The sequence below is a fragment of the Trichosurus vulpecula genome, chromosome 2 (assembly GCF_011100635.1).
Source record: "Trichosurus vulpecula isolate mTriVul1 chromosome 2, mTriVul1.pri, whole genome shotgun sequence".
NCBI classification, from domain to species: Eukaryota; Metazoa; Chordata; class Mammalia; order Diprotodontia; family Phalangeridae; genus Trichosurus; species Trichosurus vulpecula.
Window position 1 is genome coordinate 391,794,152 of NC_050574.1, and position 19,705 is coordinate 391,813,856.

The window sequence follows — 19,705 nt, forward strand, 5'->3', positions numbered from 1 at the left end:
AGAAGGGAGGGGTGACTGGGGAACAGGGCAACTAGAATATATGCCATCTTGGAGTGGGGGGAAGGTAGAAATGGGGAGGAAATTTGTAATTCAAACTCTTGTGAAAATCAATGCTGAAAACTAAATATATAAAAAAAACTTGAAAAAAAAAGAAGTGAGTCAAGAGATGGACACTTTAATTAGAAAAAAAAAATCAGGCTGAGAGGGGAAGACCTTCAGGGTTGCTGTTACAAATCGAAACAGTTTCCATTGACATTCACTCTAAGGCAGGAGGGCCCCAAATACAGCTATTCTCAGCAATGCATGATTCAAGAGAATTCCAAAAGATTCATGACGAAAAAAATGCTATCCACCTCCAAAGACAGAGCTGATGGAAATCTGAATGCAGATCAAAGAATACTATTTTCAATGTCTTATACACATTACATATATATATATATATATATATGTTACACATATATATTATGATTCTTTTGTTTCTGCTTTCCTCATACTGTCACTTCTTATGTCTTAATATTTCTTTGTATTCTACATATTTGTCTTTTTTTAATTTAGGAAATAAAATAACCTCAAAGCAGGAGAACTTGTTTCCATTCCTTTCTGTGGTGCATACTGTATACAGGATCCTGGGTGAAAATCTGACTTCCCAGGGTCTTGGTATCCTCGCATGTAAAATGGGTGCATTGCAGTAGATGGCTTCTGAGGTTTCTTCCAGTGCTATAATTGTATGATCTTGTGGTGGAATAATAATTCATTCTATATGTAATTATTTAGCCATTTCCCAATTGTTGGATATGGAGTTTTCCCCCCAAGTTTTTATTTTTATATTAGAAATCATTATAAATAATTATGCTAATAATATTTTAGACAGATTGCTATTTTTTTCATGTCAAAATCATCTTAGAGTATGAACTTAGTTGTGCAATCTTTGTGGTGAAATCATCTGGTAAAATAGTAGGAAAATGTTGTAACTCTTACTGAATAATTCTATATTACTTTCCAAAAAGTTTGCACCAATTTACAGCTCCACCTACATGCAATAGTAACCCATTTTCACAGCCATACCAGCATTGACATTTATTATTTTAAACTATCTTTGGTAATTTTATATATGTAAGGCTATATTGAAAAGTTTTAATTTTTGTTTCCTTCACTTGCAAGAGTTTGGACATTTTCATGTGGTTATTGATAATTTATGTTCATTCTTTCAAGAACTACTTGATATAATATCCTTTAATCTTATTCTTATATATTTTTGTGAATTCCTTCCAGATTTTGGATGTTAGCGTTTATCATAAATGTTTGTCATAAACGATTTTCCCCATCTTTTTTTTCTGTTTTATTCTGGATGTAATGCTTTTTGTTGGGCAGTAGTTTACATGTGATCAAAACTATCTACTGTCTCAAATAGTTTCTTCTGTTTATTGAACAGCTAAGAATTTTGTCCTTTGCAACATTGCAGTAGATGTGGTATTCAATTGTAGTTATTAACTTCTGTCTCTGTCTCTGTCTCTCTCTGTCTCTGTCTCTCTCTCTCTCTCTGTCTCTCTCTGTCTCTCTGTCTCTCTCTCTCTCTCTCTCTGTCTCTCTCTGTCTCTCTGTCTCTCTCTCTTTCTCTCTCCAGCAGTTCTTAAAGTGTGATCCAGGGACCTCTGAGGTCACAAAACTCCTTCAGCATTTCTAAGAGTCCAAAACAGTTTCATAATGATATTAAAATTTTTAATTTCTATATGGTAAACATCAATATGTCCAATCTACTTAAGCAAAAGCTCTTTGGTGTCTTCAATAATTTCTAAGAGTCCGAAGGGGTCCTAAGACCAAAAAAGTTTGACAACTGATTTAGAATATGGATCTACTTGGCATGTGGTATAAAAATTTTGATTAAATTTAATTTTCTCCCACATTGCTATAAAACATTCTCTACAGATTTTTAAAAAATAATGAATTATTTCCCCACTGTTTTCTGTTCTTAGATTTATGTGTATCATTTATATTAAACCAAATCCTATGTATAAATTGTATATCTTTTAAAATACAATGAAGAAATGTTATAAATTTATTGATCTCTGGGATGTGACTGATAAATCATATACTCCAAATAATGCAAATATTTAAGCGTACTCATTTCCCTGACCTCCTTCTTCTATCACTCCCATAAAGTTTGTTTTATTGGAGAATGTACTGATTTGTTAAACACATTTTAGATAATCCTAGTCCAAATTTGCCACATTCTATGTTTGCCTTTGTCCCTACTTTCTATTTCAGTGCAGTGCCTCCCAGGCTTCTCTTACTGCCCTAGCATTTCTTGTTCTTCAGAGAGGAAAATCGACCTGTGAACTTATTGTCCCTGTAATCTCCTCCCTGATTTATTTACATTTAAAAAAATAACCAGAAGAGGTAAATTTTAAGGAATGTGCCACTATTGGCACAATTTCAGGCTCAACAAAGAAAACACATTTTAGGGAAGGGTGATTTTCTCCCCTATCCCTCTCAGTATGTTACTCTGCCTTCTAATTTGACTCTGCTATTTATCACCTGTGTGTCTTTCCCCAGCTTCCATGTCCTCACCAGTACAATGAAAGTGTTGTAGGAAAAATTTGAGGTCTCTACAGCTCTGAGTCTGAAATCTCACCATAAAGGCAATCACTTATTTCACCTATATTTCACATTAGTTCTAGGATAGGGAGTATAACAGAAAAATACTAGAGGGATAGTCGGTAGTTTCCAGTCCCAGATTTTATAAAGTAATTGTGAAATGTGATATGAATAATAATACCTGTGCTCAATCTCACCTAGATTCTCTGAGTTGTTTATGGGAGGACTTTTGAGTCTGAATAAGAAGGAAGAGATATAAATGTTAAGTATTTTTTCTTTGGCTCACTTTAAATAGTTCAGCCTGCTTATTGTACTAGTCTTGACTGCATGATTCATAGGATTGTCCCCTAACCTGCAATCACCATTCATCATCATCAATTAATATTTCCAATATTGAGTGCCCAGGGGGTGAACAGCCCTGTATTAGGCACCAGGCAACCTGCCAGACTGTCATCAACACTGCACCCCGACTGGCGGTTCTGCTATTAGAAAATGCCAGTGTTCAGAAAGCTGCAGGAAGCACTGACCCTTCGTCCAGAAGATCAATGACAAATTGATAATGGGTAGCTGGGGGTGCCCTTCTTTCATCCTCCACTCCGGGCGCGATGGGAAACGAGGCTGCCAAGAGATCCAGAGAATAATTTCTCAATGCAGCCGCAAGAGGATCCTGTAGCCAAGGAAGAGAATTTCTGCCAAGCAAGTCTGAATCTCGAGTCCTTCTCTCATGCTTTCCCTCCTCCTGCCAAACCCAGAGCCACCCACGCTGGTGCGTTCGGGACATTCCAGATCTAGGGCAGAAAGCTTCCTCCGTGCAGGCAGATGTTGGTTCAGGAATTATGCACCTGGACTCTGCTTTGGGGCAAAATTCAGAGCATATGTATCATGGGAGAAGTATTCTTTGTTGTGTTGGATTTTAAAAATTTTAAAGGCTATGCACGTCAGTGCGTGAGGATGTTTGTATGTTGTGTATGTAGAAGCGCGTACGGTACCTCCACTCTCTCCCCTCCCCCCCAAGATCCCCCCTCCCCTTTCTGATTAAATACTACATCTGTGATTAGTTCTACAGCAAGTAAAGAACTTGAAGTCCCACTCATTTTCCTCCCTCACAGAGTTAAACTAAGGACTCAATGTAAAGCAGTCACTCGCTCATCAAAGTTACCCGAGGCCTCCACTAGTGAAGGTGGGGGATGCTCAAGAAGGGGAAAGGAAATTACAGCTGCGCATGCTCGAGGAAAAAAATACAGCTGGTCAAGAAGACAATGAATCAAAGCCCGACAGCTCGTATTTTGACAGTTCTTGACTGTCACAATGATGTCTCCAGAGGAGCTTGGTTAGGATCTCTCTTTAATTCTCGAATTATTTCACCAACCTTAAAGCTGGCAGGGAATATTCATTCCTATGAAGCTGACCAGGTAAGTATAGGAAATTGGAAAGTCACATTCTCATCTTCTGCAAAGGAACTATGACTTTGAAGAGTTCCCGGGAGGGAACTCTAAGGTGTATTAATTGTACACAAATCACTTGCAATAGAGGAGAGGGGGAATCAAGCTATCATGATTCGTGGAATTAATAAAATTTCTAGAAGAAAAATGCATTTTCTGCCTGCACCTAATTGTCAATATGAAGAATTACACCAACGTCATTACGCATCAGTTTCCAACTGATTGAACAATCGAAAAGCTTAACATTTCAAACAATTAACCTTTAAGCACCCGCTGTATTACACAAATAATTTTGATAGACACTTAGGGATTCAAAACAAAGCCCTGCTTTCAAGGAGTTTATTTTCTATGGATGTTGGGGAAGATAAGTTAATGCAAGTTGAGTAACAAGAGAATCAGGAGTCTCATCTTGTACGACGACATCTGAATTGAGCTCAGAAACAAGCTCCAAATGCACTGGACATGAGGAGCCAGAGTATAAGTCTTGAGAGAATTGTCTTGTATGAAGGCACTTCATGGAGGCAGGAGACCAGGGACAGCAAATTGCTCAGTTTAGCTGGGCAGAAATGAGGTTCCTCTAATGTCCTAGCATTATAGTGGTGGTGAAGGAGCAATCATCCTTATATTCTAGTTGGTAAAAAGAGAGCTATTTGTTAATTTATTCAACAAATATTCATTGTGTATCTACAATGTACAAAGCAATATTGTGTTGTGTGGAGAACATAAATAATGGCTCAGTCCTTGACTACATGGAGCTTACACTTTATTAGTGGACTGTGGAACTGATGAAGAAAAAAGATTTTATGCAAACATCATTATATACTAACAAAATAAAGCATATATTTTACTGTTGTTCAGTCCTATGTAACTCTTGCATTTGGGGTTTTCTTGGCAGAGATATTGGAGTGGTTTGCCATTTTCTTCTCCAGCTAATTTTTCAGATGAAGAAACTGAGGCCAACGGGGTCAAGTGACTTGCCCAGCATCACACAGCTAGTAAGTCTCTGAATATGGAAGAGGAGTCTTCCTGACCCCAGGTTCAGCACTCTAAGGACTGCACAATCTAACTTCCCCAAAAGCAATTCATTTAATCCCATTTGCCTCAGTTTCCTCATCTGCAAAGTGAACTGGAGAAGGAAATGGCAAACCACTATAGTATCTCTGCCACGAAAACCCCCAATGGGGTCACAAAGAGTCAGACACAACTGAAAATGACTGAACAGCAACAAAATATATATCTGCATATATACATATATTCACATAGATACATATATACGTATATTTATATATGTGTAGGTATAATATATGTACATATATAAATACTCATATAGCATATGAAGCAAAAGATATTGTGTGTGTGCATGTGTGTATGTGTATGTGTGTGTGTAGCATGAGCAAATGTTTGGAGGAGGGAGCAAGCAGAAATGCATTGGGAGGTTAACCACTCCTTCCATTTGACTAGAGCACAAAGCAGGCTAAGACCCTTTAAATAAAAACGTCAGGTTTCACTTTTGCATTGTTCTTATTTAGAATATCATTGCAGATAATTCAGGGGCAAGGCAAAAGGAAAATACTAAATCTTTCAACTTGATCTTTTTTTCCCCAATTCTTTCAAATTTAAATTCTCTTTCAGGAAGATGTGGACAGTGTTTTTAGAGTGGTAATGTTATACATTTTCAGTACATACAGTTCCATGGAGCATAGTGTCTTAAATATAAAGCATCAAAGGATTATGTATTACCAGAGCCTAAATTCCAAGATCATAGTAAAGTTACTCTAGTAGTAATTAGAGAACACTAGCTTTCTGATGTGTCGTTGTAAAACAACTTTGTAAAGCTCAATACAGAACTACATTTTAGTCTATGAGTAATTAGTACATTTGGTCTTAATAGACAGTATAGAAAATGTTTTAAAAATTATCTTTTTTTTTAAAAATCACCAAACCCATCTTTCAGATATGCTTCCCCCATTTCTGCATTTCATTCCTTTTCTCTTGCTAACCTTACTTTAATATTCTTCCCCAAGGCCAAATAATCCCGTTTCCTGAAATATATATTCATATTCCTTTTATCTAAGGCATATCTTTTAGGTGGTCTTCCTAAAACACTTCTTAAAGACCTCTTTTTTAAACCTTTGGGATCATCCCAGTCACTTGGGCAAAAGGTAGAGTGCTAGTTTTCTATATAGTGTCAATCATACCTAGGGAGAATTTTGAGAGATGTGTCACTAATCCCTGCTACCTTTGCTGTCAGCAAATCATCACTTTGGGTGCATCCCGAACAAACTGTGTTACTCAGCTTCCTAGAAAAGAAGATATTTGCAAACAGAGAAGAGACAGCTAAATACACTGGGGTGAAAGGGGGTGGGGTGTTAGGGAAGAGAGCCTAGTTGATGCTTATTTTATCATCCAGGTGTGGTAGACGTGCAGGAACACACAGGTAAACGAGATGTTTCATCTAGAGGATGCAAACGGTAAATTTCATAATAGTATTCCTTAATGAAGATGACATTTGGGGGACGTGCTAGAGAAAAGAAGTGAGGGGAAACACAGGATAATAGGCATGGGAGACATGAAGAAATATCACCATCGTAGACATTTTAGTGACAATAAACAGAAAAACGAATCCAGTCTGGCACATCAGCTTTTCAGGAGAAAGTAAAAGCCATCCTTGGAACCCTCTTTTACTTTCCTGCTGATCCCCAGTTCTCCTCTTCCTGGTACAGTCCTGGTCCTCCCCTTCTAGCCCCGCAACAAACTCGAAATGCTGGAGCCAGATCTGGACCTTACAGCGTCAACAAGGAGGTTCACTTTAGTGACATTTACCTACCCTCTCCCAACCCATGTGCTCAAATCATTCACTGCACCGTTGCCCGCCTCAAGGGGGATTATGAATGAGCAGCCAACAACCACTTCTTTCAAGAATCTCTTGGAACTGAGAGATAACTCCATCCCCCGTGTCGCTTAGGATGGTACCAACCTGGTGAACCCGGCAACCGGGGCTGCTACCTTCCTTCCCTAGGAGACAGACACATTAATACTGATTGAATCGCAGTGGGGGAGGTGTCTATATTTTGGTTTGCCAGCGTGGCTTGCAGGAGAGAAGTCTTTTTTTTTTTTCAAGCGTGTGTGTGTGTGTGTGTGTGTGTGTGTGTGTGTGTGTGTGTGTGCTCGCGCGCGCGCGCGCGCCTGTCAGCGTCCTCACTTCTAAAGGCAAGTCCACCGGCAGCAATTCCACTGCTTCAGGGAATACCTGTTGGCCCGGGCTCCGTGCCAAGGTGTTACTGGGGACTCGGTTTCGCGTGGGTCTGTGGGGGGCTCCCCTCGCTGATCTTGGATATTGGTGCCTTGCTGTTGTTAGCACTGCAGCCGCTGCTGCCCTCATCTCCTCGGCTCCCGCAGTCCCAGTTGCTTCTCCTGCCGGGTGCAGAACAGGTGCCTCACTTAGGGGCTGGCGCCCCAGTTGCCACACTCCCCGGAGCCTCGAGAATCTGCCTGGGGCTCGGATCTAGGCTCAGGGTTCATGCCCCGCAGACAAGCGGGAACGGCTTTGCATCAATTGACCGACTGTTGGGGGGCAGTGGGGAGGCGAGAGAAGCAGAGGGGGTGGGGTGCGGAAAGGGCTGCAAGGAAAGGGCGGAAGCCTCAGTAGACCCTTCACACCTGTCAGATCCAAGGAAGCCCTGTCTACACTTGCATCGGGAAAGCTGAGTCCTGGTCTTGTCGAGCAAGGTGAAGAGAGCTGCAGAGAAGAAATAGGGGGTGTGCACAGACTCCCCGCAACAACGGACTCACTTCACCTCTTTCTCCCCACTCCGATTATCACCTCGCTGCTCCTCTCCTTGTCTCCTCACTATCTCTCCGTTCAGGACTATTCTGCCGCATTTCTTGCACCCAACTCCATCTACCTGGAAAGCACCGCTTCTTAAACCATGGCCCCTAAGCTGCTGGTGCTCTTCTGTCTCCTCTCCGGGCTCCACGCACGGTAAGCCTGCGCCGGGGGACTCGTTTCGGGATTTCCAGAGGGTGATCTTTTCCGGGCGCTGGGAATCTGTGATGAAAAGACTATCCCTAGAAAGAGGGTGTGGAGGGTTTGGGGCAGGGGCTGATGGTGGAACTAGAGGGAAACCCTGGTTGGAATCCCCGGCTCTTCTGTCCCATGTTAGTGGTTTTTTGTCGATGTTAGGCTTAGCACTGTAAGCTTGCTCGCTGACTGAGTGTAAGGAAAGCAAATCTCCACTTTGGAAATTATAAAAACCTTTTCATCGCCCCATCAGCCCTTTTCCAGCTCAGCACCTTCCTCCCCAAGGGAGTCAGCTGCAACCTTGGCCCACAATGTTTAGGACTCCTAGATTACTTGACTCTTCCAAAAATGGAGAAGGGATTTAGGGGTTTGAACAGCCTAAGATTAATTGGCAGCAAGTACTTGGTTTCCCCTTCCAGAAGTCGGAAGGAAAGTCTGCTGCTGCTTCCCAAATTTTCTCCTCATCCCTGGTCATATCAGTTGCTCTGAAATTGTGTTTCCATCCTGGGTTGGGGGGCGGGGGGCGGGGTGAAGAATGGACCGAGAGCTCTGTCCCAATTTGAATGGCAAAGGAAAGGAGAAACAGTTGAGAGCCAACCTTTTTTCTGAAGTGTTTCCCTTACCAGTTGTCCCCATATACACTCAACACACTTCTCTCAGGCTTCTCACCTCCCTGCTCCCTCTTTCCCTATTCTGGGAAGGATGTTATTACATTTGTCAAGGAAGGGATACGGATCCAAGTGTAAGCATCTCCTGTGTCTCCTTCATAGAAATGTGTACTCTAATCTGACTATACCAAGAAGCTAACTAAATTATAAGTGAGTTCTTCTCAATAAACTGTAGAGTAGCAGAAGGGTTAAACTCAGGCTGGAGTAATGCCAATAGATTTGGTTATAAATCAGCAAAAAAAGAGGTTCTTGCTTCCACCACAAGTGGTCAGCAGGGCAACCCTTTTATGACCTGGGGAGTGTTTTCTTCACTGTGACTTCTGTGAATATTTAGATGCTTAGTTATTTGGCTAGAATTCCTGATGGTATATATGTATATGTTTAAGTTGTTGCTTTCTGAAATCCTGAATTTTTTTTGGAGAAACAGAGTAACTTCTAAAAAGCACTAAGGAATATCACCTTTTATTGGCAGAAACTGATTCTTATTATTCTTTAATTCCTTCCTAGAAAATTTTAACATATAAGGAGGAAAAACAAAAAAGTCAAAAGGACTAAAGTTGTTTCATGTTTGTATCTGCCACATGAACCAAAGATTTAGCTTTCCCAAAATAAAAAAAAAAACACATTTCCCTTTCTTCCCAGAAGTCCAGGTGTAATATCAATTTCATATGCTTTTCCTAAAAAGGAATATTCAACCAGTGACTCACAGGAAACTTTATCATTGAGACATATGTCTCTTTTCTGTCTTTCAACTAAAGCCAAGTGATGGCTGTGAAGGAAGGGAAAAATGTCTGAGACTTTGTACATCAGCATGTGCTTTTGTGGAGGCAGAGTCAGGGAGACAGACAGATATTTTCATGTTATATTTCAATCTGAGATTTTGAAGTAAAATTTAGTTGGACAGTATATTTAGGTTGATTTTTCTGTGATTCTCATGTAATTTATGTTGAATGTTGTACTCATGGAACTCGTTATATTGAATATTGTATTTTCCCATGTTTTCCTTGCTCTCTACTCTTTGGAGGTATACAGTATTTATACTCTCTCTTTTCAATAACTAGTCATCTGGTTCTATGAGTTCAGTAATGAGGATATTCCATGCAGGGAAGATAATTACCATTTACCCATCTTATGGGAATCTTTTCCATGTCTTCCTATAAGTACACCACTGGGGGTAGGTAGGAGGGAGAGCGCTACCGTGTGAGGGATTTCCTCAATTTCTTTTGACACCCTGAGATCAAGACTGGAAAACATGGGTTATTATCCCTACCTCCCCCCTATAAAAACATTCCTCAACACTTTTTACACCCATATATCAGACTTAAAATATGGATTCCATGGGTCTTTCCATATTACCACCCTTCTAAAACAGTCAAACTTATTACTGTAAAATTTACTTGTCTAAATTTTGCATAGGTTCCTTGGATAAGACCATTAAAATAGTGGTCCTATATAGAATGACAATTTTCATTTTTGTCTAATTCAAAAGTGAGCTTCCAAATGTTTTCATGTCTTGAGAAAACCAACATGTTACTTTGTATATGGGGAAGGGTAGGAATTGTTTCCAAGGTCCTGCAGTTAAGGCTTTGTTCTTCTACTTGGGTATCATGTGTTAGTCTTAGTTTATGCTTTACATGATTAGTACTTTATATATTCCTCTTGGAAGTGATTTACAGTCTTTTAGAATTAGTATGATGTACAAATAAAAGCAGCTGACATTTAGGTTCTCTTTTATAACTGTTATAACACCAGTCTGCTTCTTTTTCACACTTCCTAGTAGCCACCTCGGAATACTTGTTTCTCCTAGAAATTCCCTGGAAAAAATATCTACAATTGTAATTCTCTGCATTCACATTTTGGGACTGGGGGCAGGACAAATGGACCCTTGACATCTTGACATGAAGTGATGACTATTATAAAGGAAGTAACCACAATCTCAAACACCTTAGTTATAGTTCAGAAAAGCTAAGACTTAATCTGCCATTGAAGGCTTTTAAAAAAGTTTTCAGAAATGATGCTTCATTATTGTCTGTGATCTTACAGCTGATGTAAGATATTAGAACAAATTCCATGTTAAACAGGCAAATGATGGTGATAGCATATCACTAATCTTTGATTATTTACTAATTTTTAAGACCATAAATTACACAGATGATGTTTAGTAGCCAGTAAGACAAATAAGAAAACACAGTTTAAGAATGTACATAACCTAGTTGACTGTAATTAATAGGTTATTTCATTTCCTTCCACCTATGGCCACCAACAGCTATCCTTTGAAATTTCTGTCAAAAGTTTACTAGAGCAAGATTGTAAGATTAAATCCTGGGAGTACATAGCAACAACGATTTTCTCCCCTGTTCCTGGCAAAGCCCAACCCAGAAAACCTGGTAACTGCATCACAGACATGCCTTCCAGGGAAGACATCCTCTTCACCTATATTTCATCATCTAGATCAAACAGTCCTTAAACCTTACCTTCTAAAACAGCCAATGCAACTGTTATGAGTAACTGGGACAGGGAGAGAAACAGTCCTGGCTGATTTTGTGGCAGGAAAATCAAGTGCATAGACTGCCATCATGTAGAGCTATACAGATTTAATTACAATTCATCAATGTCATATGATAATTGTATATGTCATTGTGGGTTTGGAAGGAAAGCATTATTCTTGCTTCTTTTCTACACTGCCTCAGTCTCTTTGTCCTTTCCTAATGCACACACACACACACACACACACACACACACACACACACACAAATACAAATACAAACACAGACACTTAGAGAATGACTCTCCAAAGTTTTATGATAACCTACTCTTTCTCCTCGCCACCAGAGGGAGAATTAGGCTTACTATAGTTAAGTAGTGAGTAGAACTTTTAGTCTCTTTTAAGAGACTAAAGCCATATTTACATAATTTCTAAAAGTCTTAATAGACTTTTAATAGACTTTCATTAATCCATACAAAACTGACCAAAGAGATAGTTAAAAATAAATTATCTTTGGGTAATGTGGATTATATACAGACCTGTTTTTGTTCACTGTTATAAATGAGGGAGAAGAGAGCAGAGAAGAGGGGTGGGGAGACAAACAGAACTTCCATTCTTCCAGCTAATCATCTGAGAAATGTTCTTGTCCTGTGGTGCAATGGAAGGAAACTTGGCTGTGAAGCAATAGAACCTGGATTTAAACCTCACCTTGAAATCTGATTCTTACTAAGTAATGTTGGTTAAGTCACCTAGTTTCCCTGGACCTTAGTTTCTTCATTCATAACATAAGGGTATTGGACTAGAATCAGGGGTGGGGAACCTGCAGCCTTGAGGCCACATGTGGCCTCGGCTGACTGAGTCCAGGTTTTACAGAACTAATACTTTTTTAAGGCGATTTGTTCTGTGAAGTTTGGATTCAGTCAAAGGGCCACACTTGAGGACCTAGAGGGCCATATGTGGCCTTGAGGCTGTATGATCCTCACCCCCGGACTAGATTGTCCTATGAGCCTGTAATCCTTTCAGGATCTTCTAAGCTCTACAGGAGTTACTTGGTTTAATGACATAACAACCACTACACCACTTACTCTGTCAATTTCTATGAGATATTAAAATTAATATCCCTAAATAACAGGGACCATTTTTACTTTAAAAGTAGAGCATACTTACAAATTTAATACTATTACTTAAATATATAGAAAGGTTTCATAAATTGTTTAGTACAATAGTCAGCTTTAAATTACGAGCTTTATTTGAATATTATACATTTTGTATCTTACACATGGCCATTTTTTTCAGTCCTCGGCCAAATCCCTCAAACCATCCCTCAAGTATCTGAGGTACTATCACCCATGTTTAGTAAACACGAGGTCAAGGAACAAAAACTTGTTTTAAATATTCACCTAAGTAAGTTTAAATTAGGAAAATGATTTTGATTTGAAAATATGATAATACAATAAAAATACAATATTTTAGAATGCCATATATTGTATTTTTAAAGCAAAATCAAAAGCAAATGGAGTTTTAGGTCCATGTTTGTATACATCTACACATATATTTATATAGACATACATGTGTATACATATATGCACACTTTTTTTTATTAGACACATGGTGTGACTTTTCCACACCATGGTACTGGTTTTATAAACATGGATAATTCAGTTGATTGTAATTCTGTTTATTAACATGTGTCCAGCAAGAACAGTCATATCTAATGTAAAAATATGTTTAATAAGAACATATATGTAGAGCTTATGTCAGATTGCACACCATTTTGGGGAGGGGGGAGAGGAGGGAGAAGGGGAAAATTTAAAACTCAAAAGTTTATGGATATGAATGTTGAAAACTAAAAATAAATAAATTAATTAGTTAAAAAAAAGAACAGTCATGCGAATACATATCTAGAGATGAGGGAGCTAAGAAATCTTCCATAGACAAAGTCTAAGCAAACCACATCGGACAACTATAACTCAAGACAAATCCACATGAGCCTCAACTATTATTTCTAGTGACATGCTTTCTAAGGATAACACACACACACACACACATGCATGCACAAACATGCACACACACATGTGCACACACACTTGTAGGTGCTAGGAAGCAAAAGAAAAATCAGCTCCAAGTAAATAACATTTATTTTTTCCATCTATTTGCACATGCTAAATGGAAATCCATTTGAAAACACCCACCTTAAGTTGACAACAAAATCTACTCTTTTAATGCCCTACATTATTAAATTTTTAATAGACAAGCACTCAGAAAATAAGCTGTTTACTCCGATTATTTGCCTTATGTACTTGGGTTCCTTCAACCTGTAGGAAGCCTTTCGTGCCCCGCCCCTCCCCCCCGCCCTCATTATCAGTGATCTCTGTCCCCTTCACATTTTCTTGTATTTGGATCTGTGTATACTTTGGATCTCATGCTCACTTTTACTCCCTAGAAATTAAGCTCCTTTAGGGCAAGGACTACCTTATTTTTGTCTTTGTATCCACATTGCCTAGTCCAGGGCCTGGCACATAATAATCAATTTATGAACAAGGCTGCATTGAGTTAGACTGAATGGAATATGTATCCAGCTGCTTCACAGTACTAACCTATATAGCACAATGTATTCTGGAAGTCTAGTGGAGTCTCCTTTGAGGATATATTCATTTATTAATGGGCCCAAATGATCAAAATGTATTAAAATTATTAAAATTTTAATATCCTTATTAGCCTGCTGTGCAAGAGATGAATCAGTTTGTGTGTTGGAAGGGCCAAGTAATGCTGCAGGAAGATTTTCACCTACCCAAGAACTCTATTACAAGTTAGCTATTATGAGGAAGACAGGGAGGGGGAAAATGCTGATCCTATAACACAAGTATATCTGCATAAATTCTCTGATTTCAGTTGCAGGGAGAAGTAATGGAGTGAAACTGTTTACCCAATTATTTTCAATTGGTAAAGCTTGAGCGGACTATTCTTAGCTTCAGCAATAAATGTTGTCTTTGGGGAAAAAACAATGAAAATTGTAGCTGAGAAACCTTGCAAAATACTCCTAGAAATGGTTATTCCTCCCAAGCTCACTTTAGTCAGATTGAATTCTCAAACATTGGCTTTGAAAGTGTGGTACCAAAAATACTGGTGGTCAGTAATCCTAGTGTTCTATGGGCTGGCTGTTTTGGTGGTCATCTTTAGAACATGATTTCTCCAATAGTTCTGTTCTGGTCAGTTGCATATAATAATTCACTGAAAGAAGACAGAAACATTATGAGCAGTCCCATTCTCCCCATCTCTCCTGTGAGATCCTCTCTCCCTCTTTGAGTGGAAAGCAGCAGCAGCTGGAATTAGTGGTGCCTGTGGTTCTCTTTTCTCATTTCTTCTACTTATCCTCCTCAAATAGCTCACAGACTAGAAAATGTAAGACCTATCAACAGGGAAAGAAATAGCTATATTCCATTTAAATGGCTTACTTACATTTTCATTACAGATCCAGAAAGATTGAAGATGATGAATATGAAGATCTATCTTATAATCAAAAGTGGGTCCTGGCTCCAAAATCTCAAGACACTGATGTGACTCTTATACTCAACAAGTTGCTAAGAGAATATGACAAAAAGCTGAGGCCAGATATTGGACGTGAGTTGCTGTTATTTGCTATTCCAAAAAAAAAGGACATCATAAGCAGGGTGTCCTAGAAAAAAATCCCAAGATATATATCACAATATGGTTTCTAATATGGAATGAGTTGATTTGGCCACATGGTATAATATTTTTAAGAATAAATTTTATTAATATATTTTGCTTTTATAATTTCCCTAATATCCCTCCTCTTCTCCTTTTAGAGAGGCCTCCCTCACAGCAAATTTTTTAAAAAAAGTAGAATAAAGAAAAAAAATCAGGAGGACTAATCAATCATTAAAAACTGTATTATATGTAATATTTCACACGTTTGGACCTCCCACTTCTGAAAGGAGTTAGGGGATGGTGGCTTCCATTATCTCTTTTTTGGAGCCAAACATATATTTTATGATTTCAAGACACTGAATTTGTTTTATTTTGTTGTGGTTTCCATTTGCATTGTAGTAATCATTATTTACATTCTTTTCTTGGCTCTGCTTACTTCACTTTGAATCAGTTCATGTAACTCTTATGGTATAACTTTTCAACTGGAGATAGCATGGCATGAGTTACTGAAGGTCTTCACTACCTTCCCTGATGATAAAAAAGTATTTAACAACAGTAGGAGACCCATTTCCCAAGGAAGTTGGTACCCAAATCATCTTTTTTCCTGCCCTAGGCTTATCATGTTCTACTTAATATTGAGGTTTTTAGCAAGCTAGTACAAGGCTTGTTTGTATAAGGATAGGGATATACACCAGGCTACTTGGTAGATAGAACAGTAGAAAGAGCAATAAAATAGAAAAGTAATTTCTAGTTGTAGCTTTCTCCCTAACAATTTGCATAACTTTGTTCAAATTATTGGACTTTTTTGTGTTTCTGTTTCCTTATCTGCAAAATGAGATGGTTAGAGTAGACAGTTCCTAAGTTATTTTCTAGCCTGTGACATTTTGTATCCTTTACCTCTTACTATGAGTAATAATAATATTATATTTATAATATATATATATATAAATATTATATATATAAATATATATATAAATATAAATATATAAATATTATAATACCTCACGGGATTATGACAAGCATTAAATGAAATAAAGTGTTTTGCAAAACTTAAAGTGCTCTATATTATGATATATTGTACATTGTGATGACAATGGTGGTGGTGATGATGAAGATGATTTAGTGTCAAAAACAACTATTTTTGCATCAGGACCATGATTCTGCACAGAATCTGGTGGAGTCCTTAGAGCTTGATTAGACATTGATGACACTAAAGTCATCTACTTTATGCTGGACCATCTCCAGTCATCTTGACTTCTGTCTTGTCACTGGACTTCAATGGCTCTGGAACAAAGAGTGAGGCTGATGAGTTTGTGCAACTTTGCCTCACTTAAATCCAAATCATGAGTGAGTTAAGACATCACCCCATGATGTCATTGGTCCTCTTCAAAAATGAAGGATGCAGAGCAACAATAATAGAATTTGGCCATTGTGAGTACTGATGAAGCACCAGGCCTGGAGTCAGGAGAAGCTGAATTCAAATTCAGCCTCAGACACTAGCTATGTGACCATGTTCTGGAGAAGAAAATGGCAAACTACTCCAGGATCTTCGCCATGAAAACACCAAATAAAGAGTTGGACATTCCTGAAATGATTGAACAACAACAGTATTGATGAAACAAGGTGGCAACCATTTTCCTAGTGACTAGCTCAATTTGAGCAACCTTTCTTCATTTCTGTGGAAGGAAGTAGATTAGGACACGGAATAAAAATGGAGAAGATGAGATTTAGGTGAAATTGAAAAGGGAATTCCTTTAAAAGGTATAACAGGGGGGAAGCTCAGAAATCTTCTCTAGACTTTATTTTTTTAATTGGGGCTAGCTATTTATTTGGAATGGTTTAGCAATCCTTTCCAAAGACAAAGTAAGATAGTATAGGTTACTTTTTTTATGATTCCTTCTAAACTTTGTTCCATAAAATATTTTACTTGATGAGTTAAAAAACTGAAGGGATTTCCTGGGTAATACAAAGCCAAATATTCTTTTTCTTCAATTCTGTTGATATTCCAGGTAAACAATAACTATGATATGATTTATCTGGATTATTTATCCTAACGTTGCATTTCTCTTTGTTGTTAAACACCATAAGCCTACTATAGGGAACTAACGTAGATATTTTGGAAGTGAGGCAAACACACAAACAAAACAAAACAAAACAAACAAACAAAAACACCAAAAAGAATGAAAGTCATGTTTCTCCCAAATGTAAACAATAAACAAAGAAATTATACTGAAAATTTATATAATTAGATTTAGTTTTCAGTGACTATTGCACTCACTATCTTATACTCTCACTTTATAGATAGTCCCATTCTTGCCTGGAAGAGGGATCTGATTGAAGTCTACTATGACTTTGGTGCCAATGACTCATGGGTCTGCTTAATTTATATTGAGAATTGTCATTATCTGACTCTTCCAGGATGTGGCTATAACATATATTCATTCATGATTAAAGAGTCAATAGCACAGTGAATTGCTTTACTAGAGGAAGACATTACTTTTCCTCATTATATTTGTTATGTGGTAAGGAGTTAGAAGTGGGCGATGTCGCTTTATCAAAGTTTTCCCTGACAGATATTAAGATCTATCTTCCTTTCTTAACAGTGTTTCAAACCTAACTACAGTTGGTCTTTGGTGATGGTCCTCCACATCACTTTAGATAATGCTGGCAGTATGACTTACTCAAAGAAAGATGGTCTCCTTTTCAGAAACAGTTCCCATAGTTCCTAGGATCATAACATCATAGATATGAAGCTGGAAGTTACCTTAGAGATAATCTAGTGCATCTCTCCTTATTTTATAGGTGAGGCAACATTCTCAGAGAAGTTAAGTGACTTTTCCTATTTCACAAAGGTAGTAAGTGACAGGGCTGGGACTTGAAGTTTGGCTTTGGACTCCAATCCCAGTAGTCTTCCTGATTTATCATATTGTCTTATGTGACCATATAGTGACCATAGGGGTGGCTAGGTGGTGCAGTAGATAGAATGCTGGGCCTAGTCCGGGAGACTCCTCTTCCTTATTTCAAATCCAGCCTCGAACAAGGAAATGGCAAACCACTCCAGTATCTTTGCCAAGAAAATCCCAAAAGGGGTCACAGAGAGTTGGATATGAATGAAAAAATGACTAAACATCATCACAGCCATCATCATCACCATCATGACTATAAAGTTGCCTTATGCAAATTGCCATCCTCACAAATATGTGACCCAGTTGAAGCCACTGAGATTCAACAAAAAATTATAAAAAGGCATATTGCTAGTGTTTTCAACACTAAATAGAATGAAATGGAAAACTCATTTATGGTGTGTGGGTAATGTATTCATATGAAATCCACTAATGAGTTTTCATACTATGAATTGTGATCATAATATTTATGAAGTACTGGATATTTCCCACTTATCATCTATTCTCAAACAACTTCTCCATTATGTATGTATCTGTTTTTAGTGTAAAGTTTTCAACTATCCATCATCCTAAGTAATACTTCAGATGTGTCCTTTAACAGTTCAGGGTTATGTAGTCTATCATCTATCTTGGAAAGAGATCTTGTCATGTGTGCTGAATGAGGCTAGAGAAGGATAAAGCTTCTAATAGAGAATTTGAGAGCTAAGCAAAATTAAGAGATTTTTTTCTCCTTTAAGGATTTTAAGACATATGAATTTATTTCCTAGAAATATACACATACCCTGCATAGAATTTATCCTCAAGACATGGTTTTTCTCAAAAACATCATCAATATATTATAAAAAGTTCCTACTGTAACAATCTAAAGCCCTTTGACAAGGCTGTCCAGTTAATTATCCATTTTTGACATCATAACTTTAGTTCTAAGCAACTGCCTCCTAATTCCCATAATTTGTTTTGCCTAGTACAATGTTTTCATAGAAAAAATAATGATTTCAGGCAAAGTGTGCCTATAAAACATAAGCGTGTATATTCTTTTATCTGAGCAATCTACTGTCAAGAAAATTATGACTGAACTAAAATCAAAGTTTAGTATAGACATTTAGAGATTAAATACTGTGTTGAAGCGCTTGGCCTGGAGTCAGGAAGAGGAGTTCAAATATAAACCCAGATCCTGACTAGCTGAGTGACCCTGGGCAAGTCACTTTATCTCTGTTTGCCTTAACTTCCTCATCTGTATGATGAGGATAATAAAAACACCTACCTTTCAGGTGTGAGCATCAAATGAGATGATTGTAAAGTGCTTACCAAAATGCCTGACATGTAGTAATCACTATAAAGTTAGTTGTTGCTGTTCCTGTTACTGTTTATCATGAAAACAACTCCTGGATTTATTTAATTTGTCAAATTAAGTATCTAACTGCATCATCCATACTCTATATGAGTGTTTTAGAAACATACACAGACATTAAAGAGTGTGATTTCTCTCCCCTTTCCTTAGAGAGAAGGTCCAGAGAAGTCTCTGGTTAATATGTTCTCCTTGTTCTTGATTTACTATGGTATCCATTTCCAGATTAAGGAATTCAACCCAATTCAGTTTAGCTCAACTAACATGGATTAAGCATTTAGTATGTTCAAGGCATTTGGGGCAAAGAGAAGAAAAAGAACATAGTCTTATAGTCATAGCTTTAGTCTTTAAAGTCATCTGGTCCAATAACTTTATTTTGTAACTCCAGAGAGGCTGTGACTTTTCCAAATACACTCACACATGACAACTTATAGAACTGGAATTTGAACCCAAGTGTTCTATCTCAAAATTTGCTCTTTCTTCCATTGCACTACTCCTATATTCAAGGAACTGAAATCTAAATAGAAGGATTAAACACATACACTATTACAAGGATATGAGGCAGAATGCAATG

The 19,705-nt window shown here is 37.9% G+C and overlaps 1 protein-coding gene across 1 annotated transcript in view; it reads left to right on the top strand.

Annotated features, from left to right (window-relative positions):
* Window positions 1–7,966: 7,966 nt before the first annotated feature.
* Window positions 7,967–19,705, top strand: part of GABRG3 (gamma-aminobutyric acid type A receptor subunit gamma3) — an 882,331-nt gene continuing 870,592 nt past the window's right edge. The window contains exons 1-2 of the mRNA XM_036745031.1: window positions 7,967–8,019; window positions 14,684–14,832. Coding sequence (XP_036600926.1) covers window positions 7,967–8,019; window positions 14,684–14,832 — 202 coding nt within the window. The remainder of the gene's footprint in view (window positions 8,020–14,683; window positions 14,833–19,705) is intronic.